Source organism: Falco cherrug, chromosome 4 (genome assembly GCF_023634085.1).
Source record: "Falco cherrug isolate bFalChe1 chromosome 4, bFalChe1.pri, whole genome shotgun sequence".
NCBI lineage: Eukaryota > Metazoa > Chordata > Aves > Falconiformes > Falconidae > Falco > Falco cherrug.
This window is the reverse complement of record NC_073700.1, coordinates 55225265-55248200: the sequence shown is the minus strand read 5'-3', so window position 1 is coordinate 55248200 and position 22936 is coordinate 55225265. Positions and strand designations below refer to the sequence as shown.

General features: G+C 37.7%; 1 protein-coding gene across 1 annotated transcript in view; it reads left to right on the top strand.

The window, feature by feature from the left end:
* The window catches only part of MINDY4 (MINDY lysine 48 deubiquitinase 4), an 82534-nt gene that overhangs the window by 11553 nt on the left and 48045 nt on the right, over positions 1-22936 (top strand). Inside the window, exons 6-9 of the mRNA XM_005442309.3 lie at positions 13589-13647; positions 13991-14100; positions 15241-15357; positions 18866-18954. Of these exons, the coding sequence (XP_005442366.2) occupies positions 13589-13647; positions 13991-14100; positions 15241-15357; positions 18866-18954 (375 nt within the window). The remainder of the gene's footprint in view (positions 1-13588; positions 13648-13990; positions 14101-15240; positions 15358-18865; positions 18955-22936) is intronic.

The following is a 22936-nucleotide window of genomic DNA, read 5'->3' as shown; positions in this document are numbered from 1 at the left end:
TTTAGTTAGCTAACTTCATTTATAAAACATTATTGAGTAACAGACCAAAGTACTACAGTCTTATGTTTTAAAATCCGAAAGAGGTCAGTTCTCCATTATGTACTGTACTGGAAAGCTGAGCTATGTCAGGTAATGGCTGAACTCAGGCATTACATGTCCAGATGTTGCTGGACTGGAAGTGGTGCCTGCAGATCCACCTTTGATGTTCTGCTTCCAGAAGGATTTATTAAGTCTTGCATGTCTCTGTGTGAATGCAGAAAGCCAGATCCTAAGTCGCTGGGGAAGCAGAAGCAATGGAATCTGACTCCATTAAACTCTTGTTTCATATGACTTGACAAGAATGTATAAGGCAGTGCTGACCCATCACTTCACCCTTTCCAGTTTCAGGATGGTTTCTTACCTCATTTTCAGAATGCATTGAGGTACAGAACACAGCTTCAGTGGGCTTTTGACAGCTCTCCAACAAAGCTGAGAGGAGCAAGTGTATTCCTGGTATTTGATAATCCATGTATATAGTACCTTATTTATGAGTGTCAGAGGCATATTGGACTGGATAAAATTCTTTGGGAAGGCACTGTCTGATCAGGAAATCTCTTGTACTAACTTCACTCAGCTGTAGTTGGACGTGCTGACACTTCCTAACCTTATGCAGTAATTGTGGAGTGGGCAGAAAAGGAGAAGCTGCTGAAAGGGAACTAGCCCCTGTGTACCATTTTCTGCAATGTGCTGCAGTACTGTGCTCCTTTGCTGTAGTAAGTGGTTTGAAATAGTTTGGTGGTTTTTTTTTTTTCCTTCAGACGGCTGGTTTGGTTTCAGCAATAACTGAAGAGGGAGCTATTTCCTAAGCAAAGTACATGTAATCTGTTTCCAAAGCAGAACGGGGACATTCCTGCCAGACAGTTTGACTTAAGGCCAGTAGCAGAGCATTTGAATTCATGCTGAGCTCTGAACTCCTGAAAACTCTCACTAAAATCAGCAGGACTGCTGATACTCCTGAAGTTAAGTGGAAGTAACAGAGAGTTGAAGTGAGACTCCAAATAAACATCAACCATTGCAATATGAGGCCTGGCTCTTGCAAGACTTCTGTATCCGTTTGGCCAAATCCTGCAGTGTTTGAAAGCCTTTAGGATTTGGCCAGAGTGCTTGAGCATTTTGATGCATGAAAAATTACAATGTAGGAGTGGATATTTGTCCAGACCCTCCATTCTCTGTTACTGCTACCTAATGCCTCTGACATAAATGCTAAACTAAGTATTTAGATGAGTAGCTAAAAAATCTATATAGGATTAACCACAGCTGGCTCATCCACAGACACTGCAATTCAGGTTTTTGTTCCCATACAAAACTAAAGATATAAAAATCTTATTTTTCCTTCCATTTGCTGTAGTTTTTCATTCTGTTTTCTCATATGCAAAAAATGCTATTGTTGCATATAGGCTGCAGGCATCCATTGCTACATATGAGAAAAGCAAAACGATTGCCATGCTTCAAAAGACAAGCTGAATGTTATCGAATACATGCTTGCAAACTGAGTGGACAGAAATACCTAGCTATAAAAATATCCTGTGGAAATACAGATCCACAGTATTTTGACTCACATGTTTTAATGAAAGAAATGATCGTGCTTTTTTTCCAACTGCACTTGGACTTGCTGAACTTCATGAGGTTGGCAGGGGCCACCTCTGAAGCCTGTCAGGGTCCCTCTGGATGGCATCCCTTCCCTCCAGCATGTTGACTGCACCACACAATTTGGTGTCATTGGCAAATTTGCTAAGGGTCCACTCAATCCCACTGTCCATGTCACCAATAAAGATGTTGAACACCACTGGTTCCATTACGGACCCCTGAGGAACACCACTCATCACTGGTCTCCACTTGGACATCAAGTCATTGACCACGACTCTTTGAGTGTGACCATCAGCCAATTCCTTATCCACTGAGTGGTCCATCCATTGAATGTATGTCTCTCCAGTTTAGAGACTTAATGTTGATCCCCTTGCAGACATACTTCATTACATAATGAGTGCACTATATTCCTTTAATCACAGAAAGATAGAGGTGAAAAGCGATTTGTTCACCTGCATCTTCATTTACCAACATAGTACCTAGCATATGATGCCTGAATTCTTCCCCAGAAAAGGAAGAATAGTGGTTGCAAATAAGTAGAAAAAAGGGATTATTTTCTTCCTTGTATTACAAGGGGAACAGAAATTTTTCTTTTGGGTCAGTGATAGCTCTCTATGTCCTGATTGTGTTGTTTTCCCTGTTACTAGGAGTTATTCCATAAAGAAAGTATCATATGCTCTAGAGTTTGCCTACCTACTCAGATGTCATTGTGAATGCAATCTATATTACTTTTTTGTTAAGAATTCCTTTATTGTTAATTAAACCAGAAAAAAGCAATATATAGGTGACAGCAAATCGTCATGTATCCTTAGCTATAAACAAACAGCAGCTAATTTCTTGATTCATAGAATCATAGAACACCAGGTTGGAAGGGACCACAAGGATCATCTGGTCCAATCTTTCTTGGTGAAAGTATGGTCTAGACAAGATGGCCCAGCACCCTGTCCAGCCAGATCTTGAAAGTGTCCAGTGCTGGGGAATCTGCAACTTCCCTGGGAAGATTATTGCAATGGCTGATTGTTCTCATCGTGAAAAAGTTTTCCTCTTGTGCCCAATCAGAATCTCCCCAGGCGTAACTTGTACCCACTACCCCTCATCTTTTCAATGTGACTCCTTGTAAAAAGGGAGTCTCCATCTTATTTGTAGCCAAATACTGGAACACAGTGATAAGCTCTCCCCTAAGCCTTTTCTCAAGGCTGAACAAACCCCGTTGTCTCAGCCTTTCCTCACCTGGCAGGGTTCCCAGCCCTTTGATCATCTTTGTGGCCCTTCTCTGGAAATTTCCAGCCTGTCCACATCCTTTTTCTATAGCAGGAACCAAAACTGAACACAGTATTCCAAGTGTGGCCTGACAAGTGCTGAGTAGAGTGGGATGATGACTTCTTTATCTCTGCTGGTGATGCCTTTGGTGATGCAGCCCAGCATCCCGTTGGCTTTCTTTGCCACAGCAGCACACTGTTCATTCATATTGAGCTTGTCCACCAGGACCCCCAGGTCCCTTTCCATAGAGCTGCTCCCCAGCCAGGTAGGTCCCAGTCTGTGCTGCACTGCTGGATTATGTTTTGCCAGACACAAGACCTTACATTTGTCTTTGCTGAACTTCTTCAGGTCTTTGTTAGCCCGCTCTTCCAGCCTATCCAGGTCTTCCTGCAGAGTGGGCCTCACTTCTGAAGTGTCCACTTCCCCACTCATTTTAGTATCATCAGCAAACTTCATTAGGGTACACTTGATCCCATCATCCAGATCACTTACGAAAATATTAAACAATGTTGGGCCCAATATCGATCCCTGGGGGACCCTGCTTTTGACAGATTGTCTGTTTAAAAAGGAGCAGTTTCCACCATGGTGGAAATGCCATGGGTGCGGCATTGTGTTGTGGTTATTGTACTGTGTATATTGTGGTGTTGGTAATGGTAACTGGTCCTTGGAAGCTGTAGGTCCAGGAGGTTATTACAAGGACAGTGTTTCAGTCTGAGTTTTAAACTTTTCTCGGGAGTTGGTTTTCTGAGTTTTCCTATTCCATGACTTTAGATATAATGCTTCAGTGGCTGCAGTATATTTCTTCCTTTTTGCCTATATTATGTAATAGTAGTACAGTCATGAATATATGAAGTAAATAAGGAAAAGTTTGCTTTGACAGAGAAATCATGCAGCAGAAGTAATTAACAGTGAATCAGTTTGTAATACTTCCCTATGTGACTTTATCATGCGAAGGTAGATTGTTGATGAGTTTTCTTGTTGTATAAGCTAATACAATGTATACAGCACTCCTGTTATTTTACTGTAGAACTGTCCATTTTAAGGAAAAGAATGATGTTTCTCCAAGACCATAGGGAGACAAACACAAAACCAAGAATTTGTATGTTGATACCAAATTGCACACACACATACACATCTATACAGAATTATATCAGTAATTCCTTCATGCTCTTTCGTAGCAATTTTATTTAACTTAAATTAAAAATCACATTTTTGTCTCAGTGCCACTTCAGTGGAGAATTTGAAACCCCATCCATTCTTCCATGTTATTTTGATGCTGGTGTTTATAGTTAATTCTCAAAGGAGTACTTCTTACTGTTCTTTTTGTTGAGTCCATGTTCCTCCCAGTAGCGTTAGTTGTGTGAGAGGCACAATCAAAATGTGGATGACTCACTACTTTCTGTTGTTTTTTTTTTTTTTTATTTTGAGATTTTCAAGGGAATAAAACATTATGTTTAAAAATACACAGTCAATATGAATGATCCAAGATTCCAACTAGAAAGTTGCTGTATCTATACTTACGATTATGTTAAAATGCTTCAAGTTCCGCAGGAATTTGGGAGACATGATGTTGAAGGAACATATTCAAGTCAAAGGTGCCAAACTATGAAAGACTTTCCTGAGTCTTTGTACCTGTGCAAAGCCTTGATGGACAGTGAGGAAAGGTTCTTTGCCACCTTTAATACCTTGAGGTGGGGTCAGCTCTCCTTTGAGCGGGGGGTTGCACCAGATGACCTTGAGAGGTCCCTTCCAACCTCAGCCATTCTGTGATTCTGCTTAATGCTGAATTCCCTACAAGAAGGAAGTATTCATCACTAAACTGAACACACAGAATGAAGAATGAGGGTCTGTAGTGGAATGGAATTAATGATCTTTAGGAAGTATAAAAAAATAAATAACTGTTAAAGTTGATGCCTGACCTTGGATTAAAAGTTTTCTATTGCTTTTCTGGAAAAAACATGGTGAATATGAATAATGAGTTATTTGGGAAGGCTAAATGGTGTTAGAAGGTCAAGATTTCCCCATGTTTCGTGGCTTTAGCAAACAAAATGGAGAAAGGCAAGCAAACCCACTTCACAGCAGTTGAGAAACTGTTCTTTTGTCTCAGCTACAGAGAAATACTACAGCTGTTGATACAGCCTCTGAAGTTGAAGTGCTCTCCTGATTTTCCATGCCCCTTAATTCTATCAATGCAAGGTGTGTTACTGATGTGGAAACCCTCCAGTTCTCAGCCAAATGGTTTCTAAATGAGTAAATGTGAGCTGCCCAGCTGTGTTCTGACTGGGCAGTTCTGCAGTGTAGTGGAACCACATTATGCTGAGTTAGATGGGCAGATATTATCTGTAGACCTCAGTTTCACTTCTGGTAGTTAAGAAGAAGAACATATTGGAATGTCTGAACTGCTAATTTTCATGCATAATGTCAACCACCCTCCCTTCCCCAATTTTAAGAAAAATAGCATAGAAACTAGAATCAGAGCAATGAAGGAAGAAAAAAGTGTAAAACTGGAATCAGAGACTAAAGGGAATAAAACAATTTAGCAATTGACTCGAAGTTAAGGATATCTTGCCAATTTCATAGAAACTGAAAGGGAATGGCTATCAGAAGGGCAAAAAGAAATCTGAGTATCTTTACATCAGAACAAAAATTTCCTTCTGCCATTAGCAAAAGGATACAGCAATAGATCCCATTGTCCAAAGGCAGAGATCTATAATACAGTTTCAGGAGCAAGGAAGATAATTGATTCTCCACTCATCCTTTGATTGTGAACAAGCAGCCTACTTATCCGGTTCTTCTAATTGCTTCTGCCATACCCTCCTTTGCCTTGCCATTAGTCTTGGCTGCAAACTGAATGTGAGCTAGTGGTTTCCTTTCAGAATTCTGCCAGTACAGATGACTATTTCAGACAGTAGGGACAGTTTTATGACTGTGTAGTTTGGCTTCAGATGCCTTTTCCAACCAAAACCTAAGTATCTTTGATGCACTTCATCTCCACCACCAGGAAAGCAAATGCCAGTGAGTTCAGAGCCAGGGTTTCTCTTACTGCAATTGCCTCTCAACTGAGTTCACCTTACATGAGGACTCTTCAGTGGTTCCCAAAATATCACTCGTTATTTGGTAATAAGCGTTTTTCTACCAGTGCTCTGCATTCAAACACAAATAGGGTAGGGTTAGTGAATTGTCATAGATACCAAGCTCCTTAGTGGAATATTACTCATATTTCATAGAAACTTAGAAATTACAGATGGAGAAGACCTTTTAAGGTCATTTGTTTCTATGACAGATTATTCATTACTATATATATCTATTTGCTGTAATACTTTTTCCAGAGTTTTGTCTAGTCCAGTCTTAAATGACTCAAGTGACACCTCTCCCCTAAGAATATGTTCCAGCGTCTAGCCTTTTGTTTTAGGCTGATTTCCCTTATATTCACCTTACATCAGCTTTCTTTCTGGCGTGTTATACATAGCTGAAGTTGATTTTTGACTGATCTTTGCGTTCCTTGCTACATGTTCGCCTCTTTTGAAATACTTACAAATATTTTTCATGTTCCTTTAGGCATTTTTTGTTTTGTTCAAAGCTTGTACTGTCTGCTTGTATTTTTATCTTTCCTGCTCTGAAATTTTGCTGTTGTTTTTCTGTTAGGTTTTGTTGATTTGTTTATATTACTTCCATGTATTTAAGGACTGCTCTAACTTTGTCACACTGTGACTCTCACTGATAAAGGGTAAGAACAGTCACCTTCTGCTCATAGCATGATTCTCAGCATTAGAAAATTACATTAGCACATTTGTCACTGCAGTTTATCACAGGCATATGCCTTCTTACTTCCAGTTTCAAGCACACTGAATGCACAATTTCTTCTCAATGTTTTAGTGTGTTTTCCTCCAAAATGGCCTTTATAGTATAATTATGAACTCAGTCTAATCTTCTGTGGTAAGGCAATATGTGTTCATAGAGCAAAGGTACCTGCCTTCAACTCCCTGCATTTCTGTGTAAGACTGACAAGGAGGGAATGGCTTGGCTTTGCTTTGCTTTCTGAACTACCTATGGCTTTCTTCATCCTGAATGGAGACCAGTACAGGTGAACCCATGGTGGTACTGAAAATTCCTGCCAGTTCCCTTTCATATGTTCCAACAAAAATTCCCTGAAAATTCACTTTTATGGAGCTGGGAGATCCTTAAAGGAAAACAAAATACTAATCTTCTCAAAAAAATCCTTTACAAATATATGCAGGTTTTTTGTATTCTTTCAGATATCTGAGAATTTCACAATAGTATTTTGAAAGTGTTATGGTCCTTAAAGGGTAAATATTCACACTTTCTGTTATTAACAAGAATAAATGAGCTTATTTTCTATGTGAGGACCAAGCCTATATACCTGTCAGTTATACATGACTGAATGCCAAAAACTGCCAAGATCCTCTCACACATTTTTATCCTGGACACAAGCTGTGCTGATTTACGTTGGAACATTGGCAGAGAATGTTGGCTGTGAATTTCTCAGCAAGTCCAGTGCAGGATTTGACTTCATCAGCATAAGCAGAACACAAGCAATCCAGGAGATCTCTGGACTGCACTGATGATAGCTTCATGATACAGGTGATTGGGAAATATTTTCCTGTGGGAGTGGAAACAATGGAACAGGTTGCTTAGGGAAGCTTTGGTGACTCCATCCTTGGAGATACTCAAAACATGACTGGACATGGCCTTGAGCAACTTGCTCTACTTGAAGCTTCTCTGAGCAGAAGGTTGGACTAGGTGAGCTCCAGAGGTCCCTTCCGACCTCAGCTATTCTGTGATTCTGAGCTCATGACAGAAATAAGAGAGCTGAAGGAGCTGACCTCTTAAATATGGGCTTTCACTGAAACAGGAAAATACAGTGCCTAATTATAGTTAATATATGAATGTCAGATTTCATAAAGAATACTAATCAACATTTTGGTTTTAATTGTATTTTTTAAATAAAATTGATTTCCAACTCAAAGGAAAAATAGTTCCAGCAAAGTTATGTAATGTATATTATTTACCCAACAGATATGATCAGCTCCAGTCTTTTCTACTATGCATTTTGTTGTAAAAATAGGTTTTCTAGGAGTCATGAATTCTGTACTGTTTGCCCAGTGGGCTGTAATATTTCACTATTATATACAAAATCAATCTGTCACATGAGATTGCTTTGTCTAAAATGATATCTGGCATTTTAGTAAGTAATAAAGTTTTGATCCTGTGAGATGATGAACAGTTCCTAAAAGTACTCATCACCTTGATAGCGCGTTCTGCAAAATGTGGTCTGAGCTCAGATGGCCATATTGTTATAAACTGTTATAAACAGTCAGAAAACCCCAACTGATTCAGTATATGCCAGCATACTCATTCACATGCAGTATGCATGAGCAATGTCTGAGGAATTCATTAATTTTTTCCCACTGTGAGAGGAAGAGGATGTATGGGGCAGTAGTGGCATTTCTAGGAAATAGTTTAGTCAGAGTGCAACATTTCAGATAAAACCAGAAAAGAATGCAGAGTTGGAGCAGCCTAATAGTAAATTACCTTTGCATGTTTCCTTCCATCTTTCTTTGTGATCTGTGTGTAGCATCAGGCGTTGTCCACAAGCCACATGAAGAAGCACATGGCGTCATCTCAAGTGTTCGTCAATGCTTCGGTGTGGCTTTGTTGGCAGGAAGCACAGTAAGAATAGTGCAGTTGGCACCTTCCCTGAGAGACTAACCAAACCCTCCCGGAGTGTGCTTAGCACCAGCCGGGGAATAAGTCTTTATTTGGCTCTTGCAATTGGCAATCAGAATGGCTGTCAAACAAAATGGGGTCACTGTTGGGCAACATGGATTTAACTAGCCCATATATAGAAAAAGAGAGAGAGAGAGGTACTGAGTGCCAAATCACTCAGTAGTGAAAACCTTCAAGTTACATAACACCTTTTATAACATAATGCTTGGGCTGGAAAAAAGAACCTAAAATAAAAGTAATAAACTATTGTGACTTTTTGTTTTGTGCCAATGGATTTATGGCATCAGAGCCTTCGACATAACATCTGTGTGTGCTGCCATTTGCCCTTTTAGTATTTTTCCAGCACTCCATAGGAAGAAGCACTTTGCAATTACTGGAAATGACAAATGGCTTCTGTATAATTTCTTTATTTTTGGAAAGGATGTAAAGTGGGAAGGGTCCAGCCCATTGCCTAAAATGCGTTCAGTCAGTTGAGAGCTTGCCTTGTTCATGCAGACATAGAGGGAATCTAGATCTTCTCAAATGGAAAGCAAGAACAGACAATATACATCGTATATCACTGATAAAGCTTCACACCATTTCCTTTCACTGTGTCTACATATGAGCATCAAGGAAAGCATGGTAGGAAGCAGCATAAGAAATCACCTGCTCCTTAAAAACAATTAGTTGTTTGCAGGTAGTACAGGGAATTTTTGTTTCCTTATCTGTTACTCTCCCTAAGATTAGATTACTTTACCAGGCATTAAAATCTTCTCTGCAATATGGGTGCTCATCACTAGGCGGTTGTATGTATTTACCTTTTTTAATAATAAAATAAGAGAACTACACTACTCCTCAGTGTAAGCTTTTGTCTTCTTCCAATTTAACACTTGATATTAGCTTTCAGGAAGAGAATTTATTTTGCTAAAGTCTGTCAAGTTACAGGGGGTTGGATTGTTACAAATCTGAGGTTTCTGACAAGAAGTGTAAGGCCCTGAAAATTCCACATCCTTAAAAATAAATGGTCCAAAACTTGATGGCCAAAACCAGGCAGAGTGGGTGCATATGCCTGAAAAACAGAATGGAGGGTTGTATTCACCTCCACTGATGTGAATTTATTGAGCGTTGAAGTCTGGGAACTCTTCTTAATGTTTTATACAGTGTCTCTTAACTGGTATCTTGTAAGCATCTATCTTTAGTGGAATTTTAGCCCTCAGTTTTAATTTACTGATACTTGTTTATTTTGCTGGCAACTGTTTTGAGTTGCTAAATGTAATGGTCAGTTCACACAAGTGGTTGGTACTGTGCTCCTTGAAAATTCCATGGTAGGAATGCTGCACAGAAAATTTTTTGATAAAGTACAGTATGAATAAATGAGCTACACTTTTATTATAGTAGGTCTGGTTTTACAGCTGGAGATAAATATTTGTTTCTTGCCTGTGAGAGAGCATTCTATTCATGTGAGCCCAACTCATCATGCAGTTCAAACCATCTTGTAGCTCAACTCGTGATTATCATCATTATTTTTTCCATACACAAACCTTCTCAGCAAAGGTGTTTTTTTTCTCCTGAATTGTCACTACAGTTAAAATGCAGCAGGACAGATGCAGATTCGTGTGTGAGCTTATTAGAAATGACTCTTTCAATGACAAAGTTTTTTTAATTTACCTTGTTCATGTCTGTCAATGAGCCATCTGTTCATGAATTATCTTTCATACTGCTAATGTGCCAATCAAATCAGGTGCAGGCCTTAACTAAAAAGGAAGTTTGGAGAAATTAAGTGTATGAGCTCTGTTGCCTTTACCAACCAGGCTTGCAAGCATGTCAGAATTTTTATTAAATCTTCTTGACAAGGCCTTTTTCCTACGGAAATATATTACCTGGTATTCATTATGATGCTTTGCATCTTTACAATTGCTTTTAATAATTCGGTTCTTATAATTTTGCCCTAAAGCAGTGGCAAGCTGCATTGCATACAATGGCCTTGTTTACCCTTTTGCAGACATTAGCAGTCTAAATTTTCTTCTCTACTCCCCAGATCTTACTGTACCAAGAATGACATATGTGTCTGTATATGGTGTAACAGCACAAGGCTGGAGGATTGCAACTTCTAGGCAACCTTCTGACACTATATTATGATGCAGAAAATATGTATGTCCTGTAGAAAAGCTGTTGTAATCAGGCAGTGAAAATAAGTTTTACCAACACAGTCATCTTAAAGCCAGTGATGGTCAGTGTTTATTTTTTAAGCTCCTTTGTTTATTTGACCTTTTGTGTATTGTAGTATAAATAGGAAATAGTGGAATGTGCATGCACTATTGTGCCAAGAAGTGATTTCTCTGCAAGTTCAGCTATTCTTCGTAAATTCAGTTTTCTGCAATGCGTGAAGATCAAATAGGACTGTTCAAATATTTAGAGAAAGTACTGTATACTATGTTTATAATGAAGCATATTTTCTTCCTGTCCCATTTTTCTGCCATGACGGATGACTTCCCCCTTCCTCAGTATTCTAACTGTATGGTTTTATGTGTACAATAAATTTTCCTGAACAGTAACCATCTGCTGAAATGGAAATTGCAATAAATGTCCTGACAGCGTTTTGAGAAACACAAGTTACTCTTGAAGGAACATACACCTGCAAAAATACCCCACTTAACCGAAAAACACCCTACATCAATCTTTGATGTCCGTACTTTCCTCAGCTTGATGGGAATTCCTAGCCTTGAGAATTCAAAGCACTTTGCGTCCTGGGCTTGGTTCTTCCTGGAATGGGTGTAGAACCAAAATCTTCTAGACTTTCCAGAAAGCAATGATGTTACAAACCCTGGTGCCACGTGGGCTATATATCAATTATACCACAATTGACTTGACTTTCTTTTACAGATTTTTTCAGATGAAACACTGCTGAGGAGAAGTGTTTGGGACAAAAATGAATCAAGGCTACTAATTTGATGTAGGGAGTGATCTATGTGCCTAAACAAAGGCGCATAGTGCTATTTGACACTCTAAGGTATCCAAGACATCTAATGAAGCTAGGAGATATGATACAGTACCTATAGGAGACCAAGCCCTGAAGCAGCAGTTGAGGCTGGATAGTATGCTGTAACCTGTAGTGCTGCATTCTTAAGTACTAAGAGCTCTGCTTTTTGCAAAACTAGATTGAATTGGATTGACCTGGGGAGAAACACATTATTCTGTAGGAAACAAGAAGCAATAGTGTACAATTTCAGGCAGAACAAAATTGTGGATTGTGGCTATGTTTAGGTGTAGTTGTGACATGAGTACCTGGCTAAAAAATATTTTATTGGCAAATATAGTGTCATTGCAACCCTTTCCCTGACCCGGAAAGATGAAAATACTAGCAGGTAGCTAGCAGAAAGAAATCTCCACTGAAATTCAGTATTAGAGAAAGCAAGAGGAAATCTGATTGTATTTTAGAATATACCACACTCAGCTATTTGAAACTCTATATCACATTTAAAGTACTGTTATATTCAGCAAGGGCTCAATACTGTTTATGCCACTACACAGATTTGCTCTCAGCCAGCCCTTTTATATTGACCTGCTGGGCATCCTATTTATTTTTACCTCAAATCCCTACTAACAAAGTGATTCATTTCTATTTTATCTTTTTTAAATTGTGGCCATCCACATTTCATTGCATAAATCCTTTACCTTGTTTATAGAGAAAAAAATGTTTCTGTTCTTATAGTATCAAAGACTGCCAGTGAGAAAGGTGCCAAAATGCTTTTAAATGGGAAAAGTCCTGAATGTGATAGGTCTGTGTTCTGCTTTTGTTCATCTTTCACACGCTGAAAAAGGAAATTAAGTTAGTGGAAAGTATGTGATATGACAGCAGTTGTTGCTATAATAATATCATGCATACAAAGAATATTGCTGAGGAAATTATTCCATACTATTTTTGAAAGAACTGTCAATGCAATACCTTTTTTCCAAAGCAAAGGCCAATGATGCAGTATTGCTCTTTTGAAAAAAAAAGAAAAAAAAGAAACCGAACCAAAAAAAACCCACAACCAAAATCCCCCATGTTTTTACAGTAGTTATTTGAAACTTTTCCTTGGTTCTGAATTCATTTTGGTATCAATTCAACAGGAAAAATAAATCCATCTAACCTCTGAAAATCTAACATTCTATTTAAGTTCTGACTTCTCAAACAAGTTTAAATGCTTAGTCCTTTTAGTAGTTGTTTATATGAATTTTCTACCTGTTATTTATTTAATATACAATTAAACCACAAGGGCAGTTGGACAACTGCTACCTATTAGTGCATTAAAAAAATTACCCTGGTAAAGGAAGCTAGTCTAACACCTAATCCCACTTATATTATTTGGATATTTCAAGTAGTTTAAGGACTAACTTATATCTCATCGTGATCCTGATCAGAGATGTAAATTTTATTTTAGGTCCAGATCCTTTGAACTCAGAGGCAGTCACATATCAATTAATTTCTTCACTTGAAATTCAGGGCAGTATAAAATATGCCCCTGTACATGAGCTTGCAGGACCTGACATATACTGAAATTACAGAAATTAAATGAAACTGATGTTGAAAGAAGACTGAAATTCTGAATTAATTGCAGCATACTGCCCTGTGCTGGCAGTTTTTACTGATGAGCTCTTGAAGTTCAGCTTTCTTCCACTGAAAAAGTTTTTTTGCTCTAACACCATTTATTTCCTTATTAAAAAAATGTTAGTGAGACTGAGCTTCTTTGTATGGAACATTTTAAAAGCTAAAGGTGAAAACCAATTAATATGGTTTTTAGCTATGTGCCTCTTTTATTATCTTTCTCTACTCACCTACACACCTTTCTATGTGTGTGTATACATATATATACACACATAAAAATTGTATGTTTGTGTGGGCACACTCAATATTTCTCTTTGTTTCTTTGAACAACTCTTCTCATTAGAAGTGAACATTTAGTCATTCATGTTTTGTTTAATTTTAATGTAGGAAGTCTCCAACATCCACTTGCTATAAAGAAGACCAGATGAAAGATGTCCTAGAATTAGGTAAGTTATGTCAAGCTTCAGTTTGGCTTTTGCCACTGTATTCTTCAGAGCAGCTGTAACCAAATGTGTATGAGTCGCTTCTTTGTAACTCTTCATTGATTCAGAATAATTGCATTTGATATTAACTTCTTAGGTTGTGTAAAGAAGTCATTAAGAAGTAATTAAACAAAGGCTGGCTCATGTGTTTTTTATCTGTCTTTCCTGGCTAAAATTGTGTTTTCTTTTTTATAAAGACACATGAGAAGAAAGTGTTAATTGTCATATTGATGAACCCCTGTCACCGAGCCTGCCGGGGGAAGCAATTTTTTTAATCCAACACATTATATGATTTATTTTTTTTCAGTTGATTTTGAGGATGAAGGAACAACTGGAGAAGTTAGTAAGAACCCGGATCTTTCAACACTGTATATGCTTCAAGTAGTATCAAAGGCAATTGATATTTCTCTTGCAAAAGTAAGATGATAGTGGATACAAATAGATGTGTGAGAATGTTATTTTACTTCAAGTTAGCCAAAGCTGTGATGGAATGCTCTGTGTTGCATGGTTGTGTGGGATTTAACGTGCTCTATTCATTCCCGAGTATATTCCTTACTTAGTGTTCAAGTGGAAAAGTAATATAGGGATGCCTGTCCAAAATTCAGAAAAATACCAGAAGGGCATGCCACTTGAAACGCAGATAACAGCTTTAATTAGTGAAGCTTGTATTATTTTATTAATGCCTCTAATGAGTTATTCACATGCTTATTCTCCAGTCCTTAAATTGACAGTGGTTCAGAACAAGTTTATTATTACCCTGTGTGTATCTGTCCCCATATCTATGTTTCTCCCTTGCTTATCGTCCTTATTTTAAGCAGAGATGGAACCATTAAATACCTTTAATATTTTCCATCCCATTCAAACAGAGGGAATAAAAAACAGAGAAAAGATGGCGAGGGTGCCTTCCAATTTCATTTCTAGATCAAAGAGCTCCGAGTAACAATACGAACACCGAGCAGTCTGTTCTTACTTACTCAGCTTTACTTTAGCATGAATGCAATTTCTTCAGTTTAGCTATTCCTGAGTAGTAGTGGTCTGCAGTTGTTCAGGGCCAAGATCTGAATTTGGCTTATGCTGATATGCAATCTGACATACGGTAGTCAAACGTTTGAGAAACATTTATCTTGTATCAGCAATTTTGAGGGGCAAAACTGCCTTTTCTCAGTCCTGCATGCAGCAACAGTGCTTTTCTCTTCAATGTAACCATTAGTAGGCATTGCTCTTCTAGCTGTTACATTTAAGGCAACATTCTGTAATGCATTCATGGGAAACTGTGCCCCAGACAATCTGCATAAACAGTTTCCGATGCTGAGCAGCACACGGCATTATGAGTTGAAGGAATATTGCAGGAAAAGGAAAAAATTGCTCCTTTTCATTTGGGTGTTGCTATTTACAGTATGTATAAAACAGAAAAGGGTGGGTATAGTGAGTTAGTCATTACCCTTCCACACTCCTCCTTTCTTTTCTACAAATAACTGTAAGAAAATGTACCCGTGTTTTGGATTTGTTTTTAAAATGAGAAATTTTTTTTCTTTTTCTTTTTTTTTTTTTTATTAGGAATTAAAAAATCTTTTGTTTGGCTCTAGTCTTTCTTGCTTCAGTGAAGAATGGAAAATACAGAGTTTTACATTTAATAACATACCACAGTTAAAATACGGCATTGTGCAAAAAAAGGTACTGTAAATTACTTCCTTAAAGTCATCTTTGCTTTTTACATTGAGTTTACAAAGGCTGTGATTCAGCAGTAAAAAAAAAATGTCTTCTAAAGACTCTTCTCTTTCTTCAACTTCTCTGGTTATCACTGGTTGATGTCAACTTGTCAATCTTATTAGAAGACTTGAGATGGGTGGAATATTTCTGAAAGAACTTAAAGTAGCTACAGAAAGTGTGTAAATGTGTGTGTGGCAGGGAGTTATTTGTAGGGAGGAAGACAAGCCATCTCAGCTGAAAGCTAGTGGTGGTAAAAGAATAAAAGCACATAAATCAAGGGTGGAGTTTAAGAGAAAAAAAGATATGTGGGCGCAATGTTTTATAAGTTTAAGGTGGAACTTGATCTGTCTCAAAATGAGGGGATGTAGCAAGAATTGCCTGCAGTGCCTGGGAAATCACAAGGAGATTTTTGCCTCTTAAAGACATGGGTTTCACATGATAAGGCTCATTTCTAAAATAAAAAGGGAACAAATTCCCCTGCAGTGTTACTGGGACTGGGGACTGGGACTGCTGGTGGGACCACCTCTTTTGCAGCCATGTTTCTATAATTGTGGACTGCAGCCACAAGATGCAAGCTCCTCCCTAAAACAAGGTTTTCATCAGTTCCTAGGCATCATCTACCAGATGGCCCTTTCTAAAATCCCCAGCAGGTCCCTGTGGTGACCAGATCTGGTAAAACCACCATACCATGACCAGGGTCAGCCTGGAAAGCATGTTTCCAATCCACAGAAATTTTTGGTGCTAACAAAGGTCTCTTTGGTCTAGGGCATTGAGTGGGAGACTCACTCATCTGGTGTTTATCTTGTCAACCTTGCCTGAGCACCCGATTCTTACGGACTGAGACTGCAGTGCTTCAGACTGTCCTTCTACTCTGTATGCAGGATGCAGTTGGTCAGTGTGGTTTCTCAGCTGGTCAGTGCATAGACCCAGACCAGGGACCACACATAGGGCACAGGAAATGTAGCTGCCTCCAAAGTCAAACAGATCCATCATAAAAATGCATCCTCCTCAGCTGCAGCTTAATGCTTTCGTCTCTGTGGCTCCATACATATGCTTCTGGGATATCCATGCATCAGGTCTCTTCTCTTAAGAGCAATGATCTGAGGACTTCAGTAAAGACTAGGAAAGGAGCAGACTGCTCGTTACAAAACACTCATCAAGCTTCTGTGCTGATGCAGAAAATCTTTATCTGGCCTGAGAGAAGTAGACCATTACGTACTATACAGAAGTGAGAGGAAGAGAAGCTTTGGGGCAAGGAAAATGGCTAACAAATGATGTCATTAAGATTTTTAATTAACTTACCTTGTCTAGTTAAATATTTCATTAGGCTGATTATGTCAGAAGAAAGCTGCCTATGTTTAAGCAAAACCTAGCAGGAAAAAATATATTAAATGTTAATTTAAACTCCAAAAGGAATCATGGCAGTAATGTTTACTGGTGCACAGTAAATTTTTGGTGTTTCCAGACCCTGCTGGTAGAGAAAGGATGTCTTGTCACTTTTAGCAACTCACTGGCCATTAGATTTCCTACTGCAAGTCCCACAACAGGAAGGGTAAACCAGAATGTTTTGCTTAGATGCTTTTATTTCACATAGTTAATATATGCCTCCTCACTTCCAAAATTCATTTCAGCTGAACATTTGTTTGATTCTTTCCTACGTTAAGTTTCTGTGGTGCTATAAGAAGATATTCAAAGTGGTTCCTATAGTTTTTTTGACTGGGAGAATTTCCCTGGTGGACTGAAATAAACCTTGTTTTTTTCCTTAATGTGTTTCAGATTATTCACTCATTAGTTATGTGTGTAATTCCAGAGAGGTAGCATGCATGTATTACAAATGAGAAAATGGAAGTTATCAGTATCTAAGCTATTTTCTGGTTACAGGACCTTTATTTTCCAGGTTGCATACTGTGCATAACTGCATGTACCTGCAGGTCTCATCCCTTTAGACAATGCTATACTTGAGACAACTAGAGAATTAAACTGATAATCTTGATCACATTGCTATCAAATGCAGCACTGCTGGCTGCACTTTTAATTCTTCTCCAGGGTTTTGAGAAGAGTTTGACAGATCTTAAACTGATTCATCACAGCCTGGTTGTGATCTACAGAGGAAATCAGAGGTGCAGCTGTAGCATATGGCAGCAGTGTAATCCTGGGTTAATCTCATGCTATGGAGAGTAGCAACAGCATAGACTTTGTCATGGGTTAAAATCAGAAAACAGACTCTCCAGAAAACTTTCTTACCCTTATTGTTGGTTTTATTTTTTATTTTACCTGGCTAGACAAAGCTAGCACTGATACGTCGGCCAGTATGAGATGCTGGTTTAGGAGGGACCTGTGTTAAAGTAATGGACTTCCTAATGTTAAGAATGAGCCCATTTCTGAGAATGGCAGCATGTGCTGACAGACACATGGGAAAGCATCTGCGGGGTTTAATATACTGAATCCTCTGTTAAGTTGCAGTAATTCCGAGTACTGACAATGTGACGTGTGGTATTGTAGTATCTGTGATAGTCTTGTGTCCTGCACAGCCTGCTCCATTCATGCATAGGTGTTGCAGACAAATGATGGCTTTTCTGTGTCTCCTCCGAAAACTACTTGAGTAAATAATATGATATGAGCCATCTGGGAGAGAACTGAATGATAAAGGAGGGAGACTTGTGCTGGAGGAAGTTTTCTAGGCAACAAGAGGGCATACCTTTTACTTCTCAGGACAGCTTGTACAGCTGTCTGGCATATAGTTAACCCATAGGAACAGGTCTTGGGCATGCCATATGGTGGGCTAGATGGCAGGGAATAAGCAAGGAGAATGAAATACATTGCTACCCCATCTCATAGTCTTTCAAAACAGCTATAAATCTATTTTCCATAAAGTTTAAAGTTAATATGGTATTTACTGGTATTGTGATTTTTTCCTAACATTAATAATTTGAAAGGTTCAAACTTCCTTTGTTTTCTCTCTCTTCACCAGTGAGATAGCTGCCTTGTACAGAGGGCTAGACATAAAACTAAAATCTGTGTTAAGTAATGTAAATGGGTTCTAGAAGGGAGGCATCATGGTCAGAGGAGGTAAAAGAGCAAGGCTTATTTTCACTCTTTGGAAAACAGTCAGATTTGATTTCTCTTTGGAAGTTAAAGTAGACTGTGGGTCAATAGGTCCACATAATTGCATAATTGCAGATCTGATTTTTAAAAAACTTTCCTTTGATGTTATACGTCAATATGTCACGACAGATGTCTAGGCATTTTCAGGAAAAATAAGTGGAAAACACAATACCAGCTAGTAACAATGATTTTCATTGGCTTGCAAAAAAACCCCATCAGCCAGAGGGTAGTACAAAGTCATGGATGGAAAGAGAGAGATGAAAGAATGACTTAAGCCTCAGTGGAAGCATATGGCTCGCAAAAGTTTTCATCAGCACCAAACAGTGCAAATTGTTTTGCTCATAGAGTGTCCCATTATTCCCCTCAGGGTGGCCCATGTGGAGTACTGGCTGCAGTTCAAGCTTGTGTCCTACAACAGCTTATCTTTGCAGACAGTAACAGGAATAAAGACGCTCGGTAAGTCAGCAGTTGACATCAGAAATATTTTCCGTATAAAAGTAATTTTTTTTTTCTCTGCTGCAGCCACTCAGGAGCCTTTTGAGTTTGAACTTATTGAACTTCTCTTTGTGTCTGAGAAAGAAATAAAGCAGCATATGATTTGCTTGTATTTACTTCCCTTTCAACTGTAGGAATTTAAAGTTGGTGTTTTATTTGTATAATTACTTGCTTGTCATTAACCCAAGAATCTCTAAAAAAATTGAACAGCTTGAATTGAGGCCAATGAAAATTATTTAACTTTGAGATCCCATGGAGATGTGATTTCAAATAAAATGTAATCAAGGTTTGAAAGACCATGAATTTCATGCAGTTTTTGACACTAAGAATCTCAGGGAGGGTGAAAAATTAAAGTAACATCTATAATTATTTTTTATTGCTACTGTCTTTGATCTTTCACGGTTAAACTCCTTAACAGAATTTTAATTTAAATTCTGTATGTACTTAATTTAAAAGAATATTACTAAGCATTGCTAGTGTCAAGGAAAATTACTTGGACTGCTATAATACTAATGTACTTGTTACTTTGCTAAAGGAACAGGGTTATTCAGTGAAATGCTAGAAAATAATGTCTAAAAAACTACTTTATCACCAGACTGCTTGTATTTGCCTTTTGTTTTCAATAAGAAATTAAATGCAATACAGAAGAAAAAATTCACAAAGTTTTCCTGTGTTTTATAGGTACAGTTTGTTGAATAGGGATAACAGTATTTTACTGGTTTAAGCTGCTATCACCTTGTGTTATTTGTGGGTGATACACTGAACACAATTCAGCCAGAAGAAAAGATTTCATGCTGAGATTTTTCTTAAATTTCATTACCTTACAATGTAAACATGTTCATCGTGTACAAATTTGGCCTTAAATATACCCTTATCTGCTTGCAACTGTTTAGGAAGGGACGGTCTCTTTTGATTTGTCTTAGTTTTGTCTGTCTGGCATTTAATGTAAATTCATTGTTTGGGCTTTTTTAATCAATAATTGAAAGAATCGGGCACCTGTAGAACATCATTATTTGTCTTCAGCACCCAGGATGGGAGGTGACAGTTAATCAAAGGATTACCAAGTCCTAGGGGTAATCCAAGTCCACGCAAGTGCACAGGTCCAGCAGTTCTAGCAGATAGGCAGTCCTAATGTGAGACACCTAGTAAGCCATTAGAAATGTTGAAACCCAGGCTTAGAGTCTGAACACAATACTGAAAGTTGTACCATTACTACTATTGCTGTGGCTAGTTATTATTGGCACTGATTGCTTGCGGACCCCAGAACAAGGGCCAAATAAGTTGCTATGAATTCATCACTTGAAAATTGCCTGTTCCTTGAAGTCACTTAAAAGCAATTAGCATGGGCTGATAAAGAGACGGGGTCAGTGATATAAGATATGTGCAGGGTGTAATGTCAAGTTAATTCTAAAATGTTATGCAGTTTAGGTTTTTTCTTCTTCAGTTCTTCAATATATCTCATTGTTAATTCATATCAAGAGCCTGCTGTACAAAGTACACTTTTTAAAAGTGCAAAAATTAGCTAGCAAAACTTTATTATTCTAATTCAGATGATAATGAGAGGCACATTAAGGCTCTTGTCCACATAACAGAGAAAAGTCAGAAACTTCCATGCAAGAAAATCAGTACATATTTAGATTTTATGACCAGGAATCTCCACAGAACTCACTGAAGAATTATTTCTGGTTATGAAAACCAAGAATTTGTTTCAGCTTGGAGGACAGCCTTTGATCATCTGCTCCTTGGTCCCTTTGAGTCTCAGGTCATCCTTAGTGAAAATAGAGATGTTAAGCTTTTCTTCTTTCAACACAGTTCAGTGATTGTAAATGATATAAAAATAATGTGGCACCCAAATAACAGGATTGAGGCCAGATTTTTTATACTACTAATGTCCGAATGCATGCCAGCTACAATGTGTCCTGTTTACTTGGCAATATTTGCCTCTCCTATTTTTCCCTTCCTATTATCCACATGGTTTTAAAAGATTTTGTTTTATTCATGAGATATAAACATATTTTTCTTATGATGTGTTTGCCATGGGCAGAAACTCTTAGTCAAGCAGAAAGAAAGGGAAATCTCGGAGCCTGAAATGAGAGGATTAATATTCCTTTCTAATTCTAACCTGAATTTTCAAATTATTAGGCACTTCACAGTAAGTGTTTGACTTCAGGCTTCTTCAATATTCAAGAAACAATTATCATGTCTCCTTCTTACTCTGCTACCTCTCTCAGAAACAAAAAATAGTTGCTATGCTTACCATAAATTTCTGAGTGCCTGTATTAGAACACAGGCAGAGATAAGAGAAAATTATGATTATATATTTTTTACTTGAAAACTCTCACCAATTATTTCCCATATCTCACATCCTTCAGAGAAGGAAATATTCTCTAAATGAACATTATGTTCAAGGCAGACATTGTACTTGAAAGTCTGTTTAATTTTTTGATGTTTGGTGTTTCTTGTTTAGTCTTTTGAATTATTAGATCTTTTACTGTAATGCTGGGAACAGGTTTTGACATCATCTCCCATACTGGTAACACTCTTAAGACTGATAATATCTGAATTTCAAAGACTGCCATTCTTGAAGCCACTAGAGAAAATTCCAGTTCTATACTTCCCAGGGGTATGGATCTGTTGTCCATTTCTTTAGGCTCATGAATGTTGGGTTTTATTCTTAAATCTGCATTTTCCATTTTCTGACTTTTGGCCTCCTTGTCCTAATTTCTCTGTTCATATCTTGGAAGTTAGAATAACAGGAGGTATTAGAAGACTTCATAAAACACAGTTTGTAGGAAATGTGTTGACAGCATTGCTTCCATGTTTGGGATCAATAGATTACTGTAAACATTCCTTAGTTTTGCACATCATTGCATAAGTTCCAAACCAAACATCTAAGTAAAAAAAAATATCCAGAAATAGTGGGGCTCCACAGACCAATATTGGGTCAATTACTGTAATGTTTTAGGTCACCACTTTGAGCATACCTTATTTAAAAAACGCAAACATAGTGTTGATTGCAGGTAGTACTTTAGATAGTTTAGTAGTAGGTAAGAACATTATGGTGTATATTTGTTGAAAAGAGTTAAGAAATAAAAACTTAGAAAGAAATTAAGTATGAGGGCCTTTATAAACTAAAAAACATATTTAATATATAAAACAACCCTGTTAGAGAATAGTGAAACAACTTAATTACAGATTTAAAGTTTAATTAGCTTCTCTTGTCCATTATTTACCAATACATTATTGATTTCCTAAAGTATATTTACCTGTTTTTTTTGTCCAACCATTTATAAATATGTATTCTGAAAGAGCATCCACTATTTCTTTTAGAAGATTAGTTTTCAGGGTATGCTTATAGATCTATGTATAATCAGTTCTTGTTGTTGATCATACCTTATTTAGTATTCTCTTGATTTTGGTCCATTGGTCTTAATAATATTTTTGTTATAATCGTTCCTTATAAACTAGACGCCATCTTTAGTATTAATCTCCTAGAAACAGAGATTGTGTATTTCATCTCTTAGATTCACCTGTATTACAAGGGTATTGTCATAGAACATATAGACATAGGCTAGCAAGCTTAAAATTTCATAGCTTAAATACTCATAACAGTCTAACCATCATTACAAGCAGCAAAAGCTCATTGAGATCCCCCAGACGCAACACACTGCTGTTAACACTTGACCTAGGTGAATTAATTTCCCTTAAATTTCTCTTTTGCTTCTGTCTTCAGAAGAGACCTACCCACTGTGGCCAGTTTGTTTTATTAGCAAGCTAAAAAGGAAGTTGTTTTAGATACAACTCTATTCACCAGATCTGATCGTCTTCAGTAAGATCCAAGGTACCTTCTTAAATGCCTAAAATGAGATTTAAGGTGGTTCACCTCAAAGAATGGTTCCAGAAAGCCCATACATACTCTAGCGGCAACTTCAGTTGCATCGCC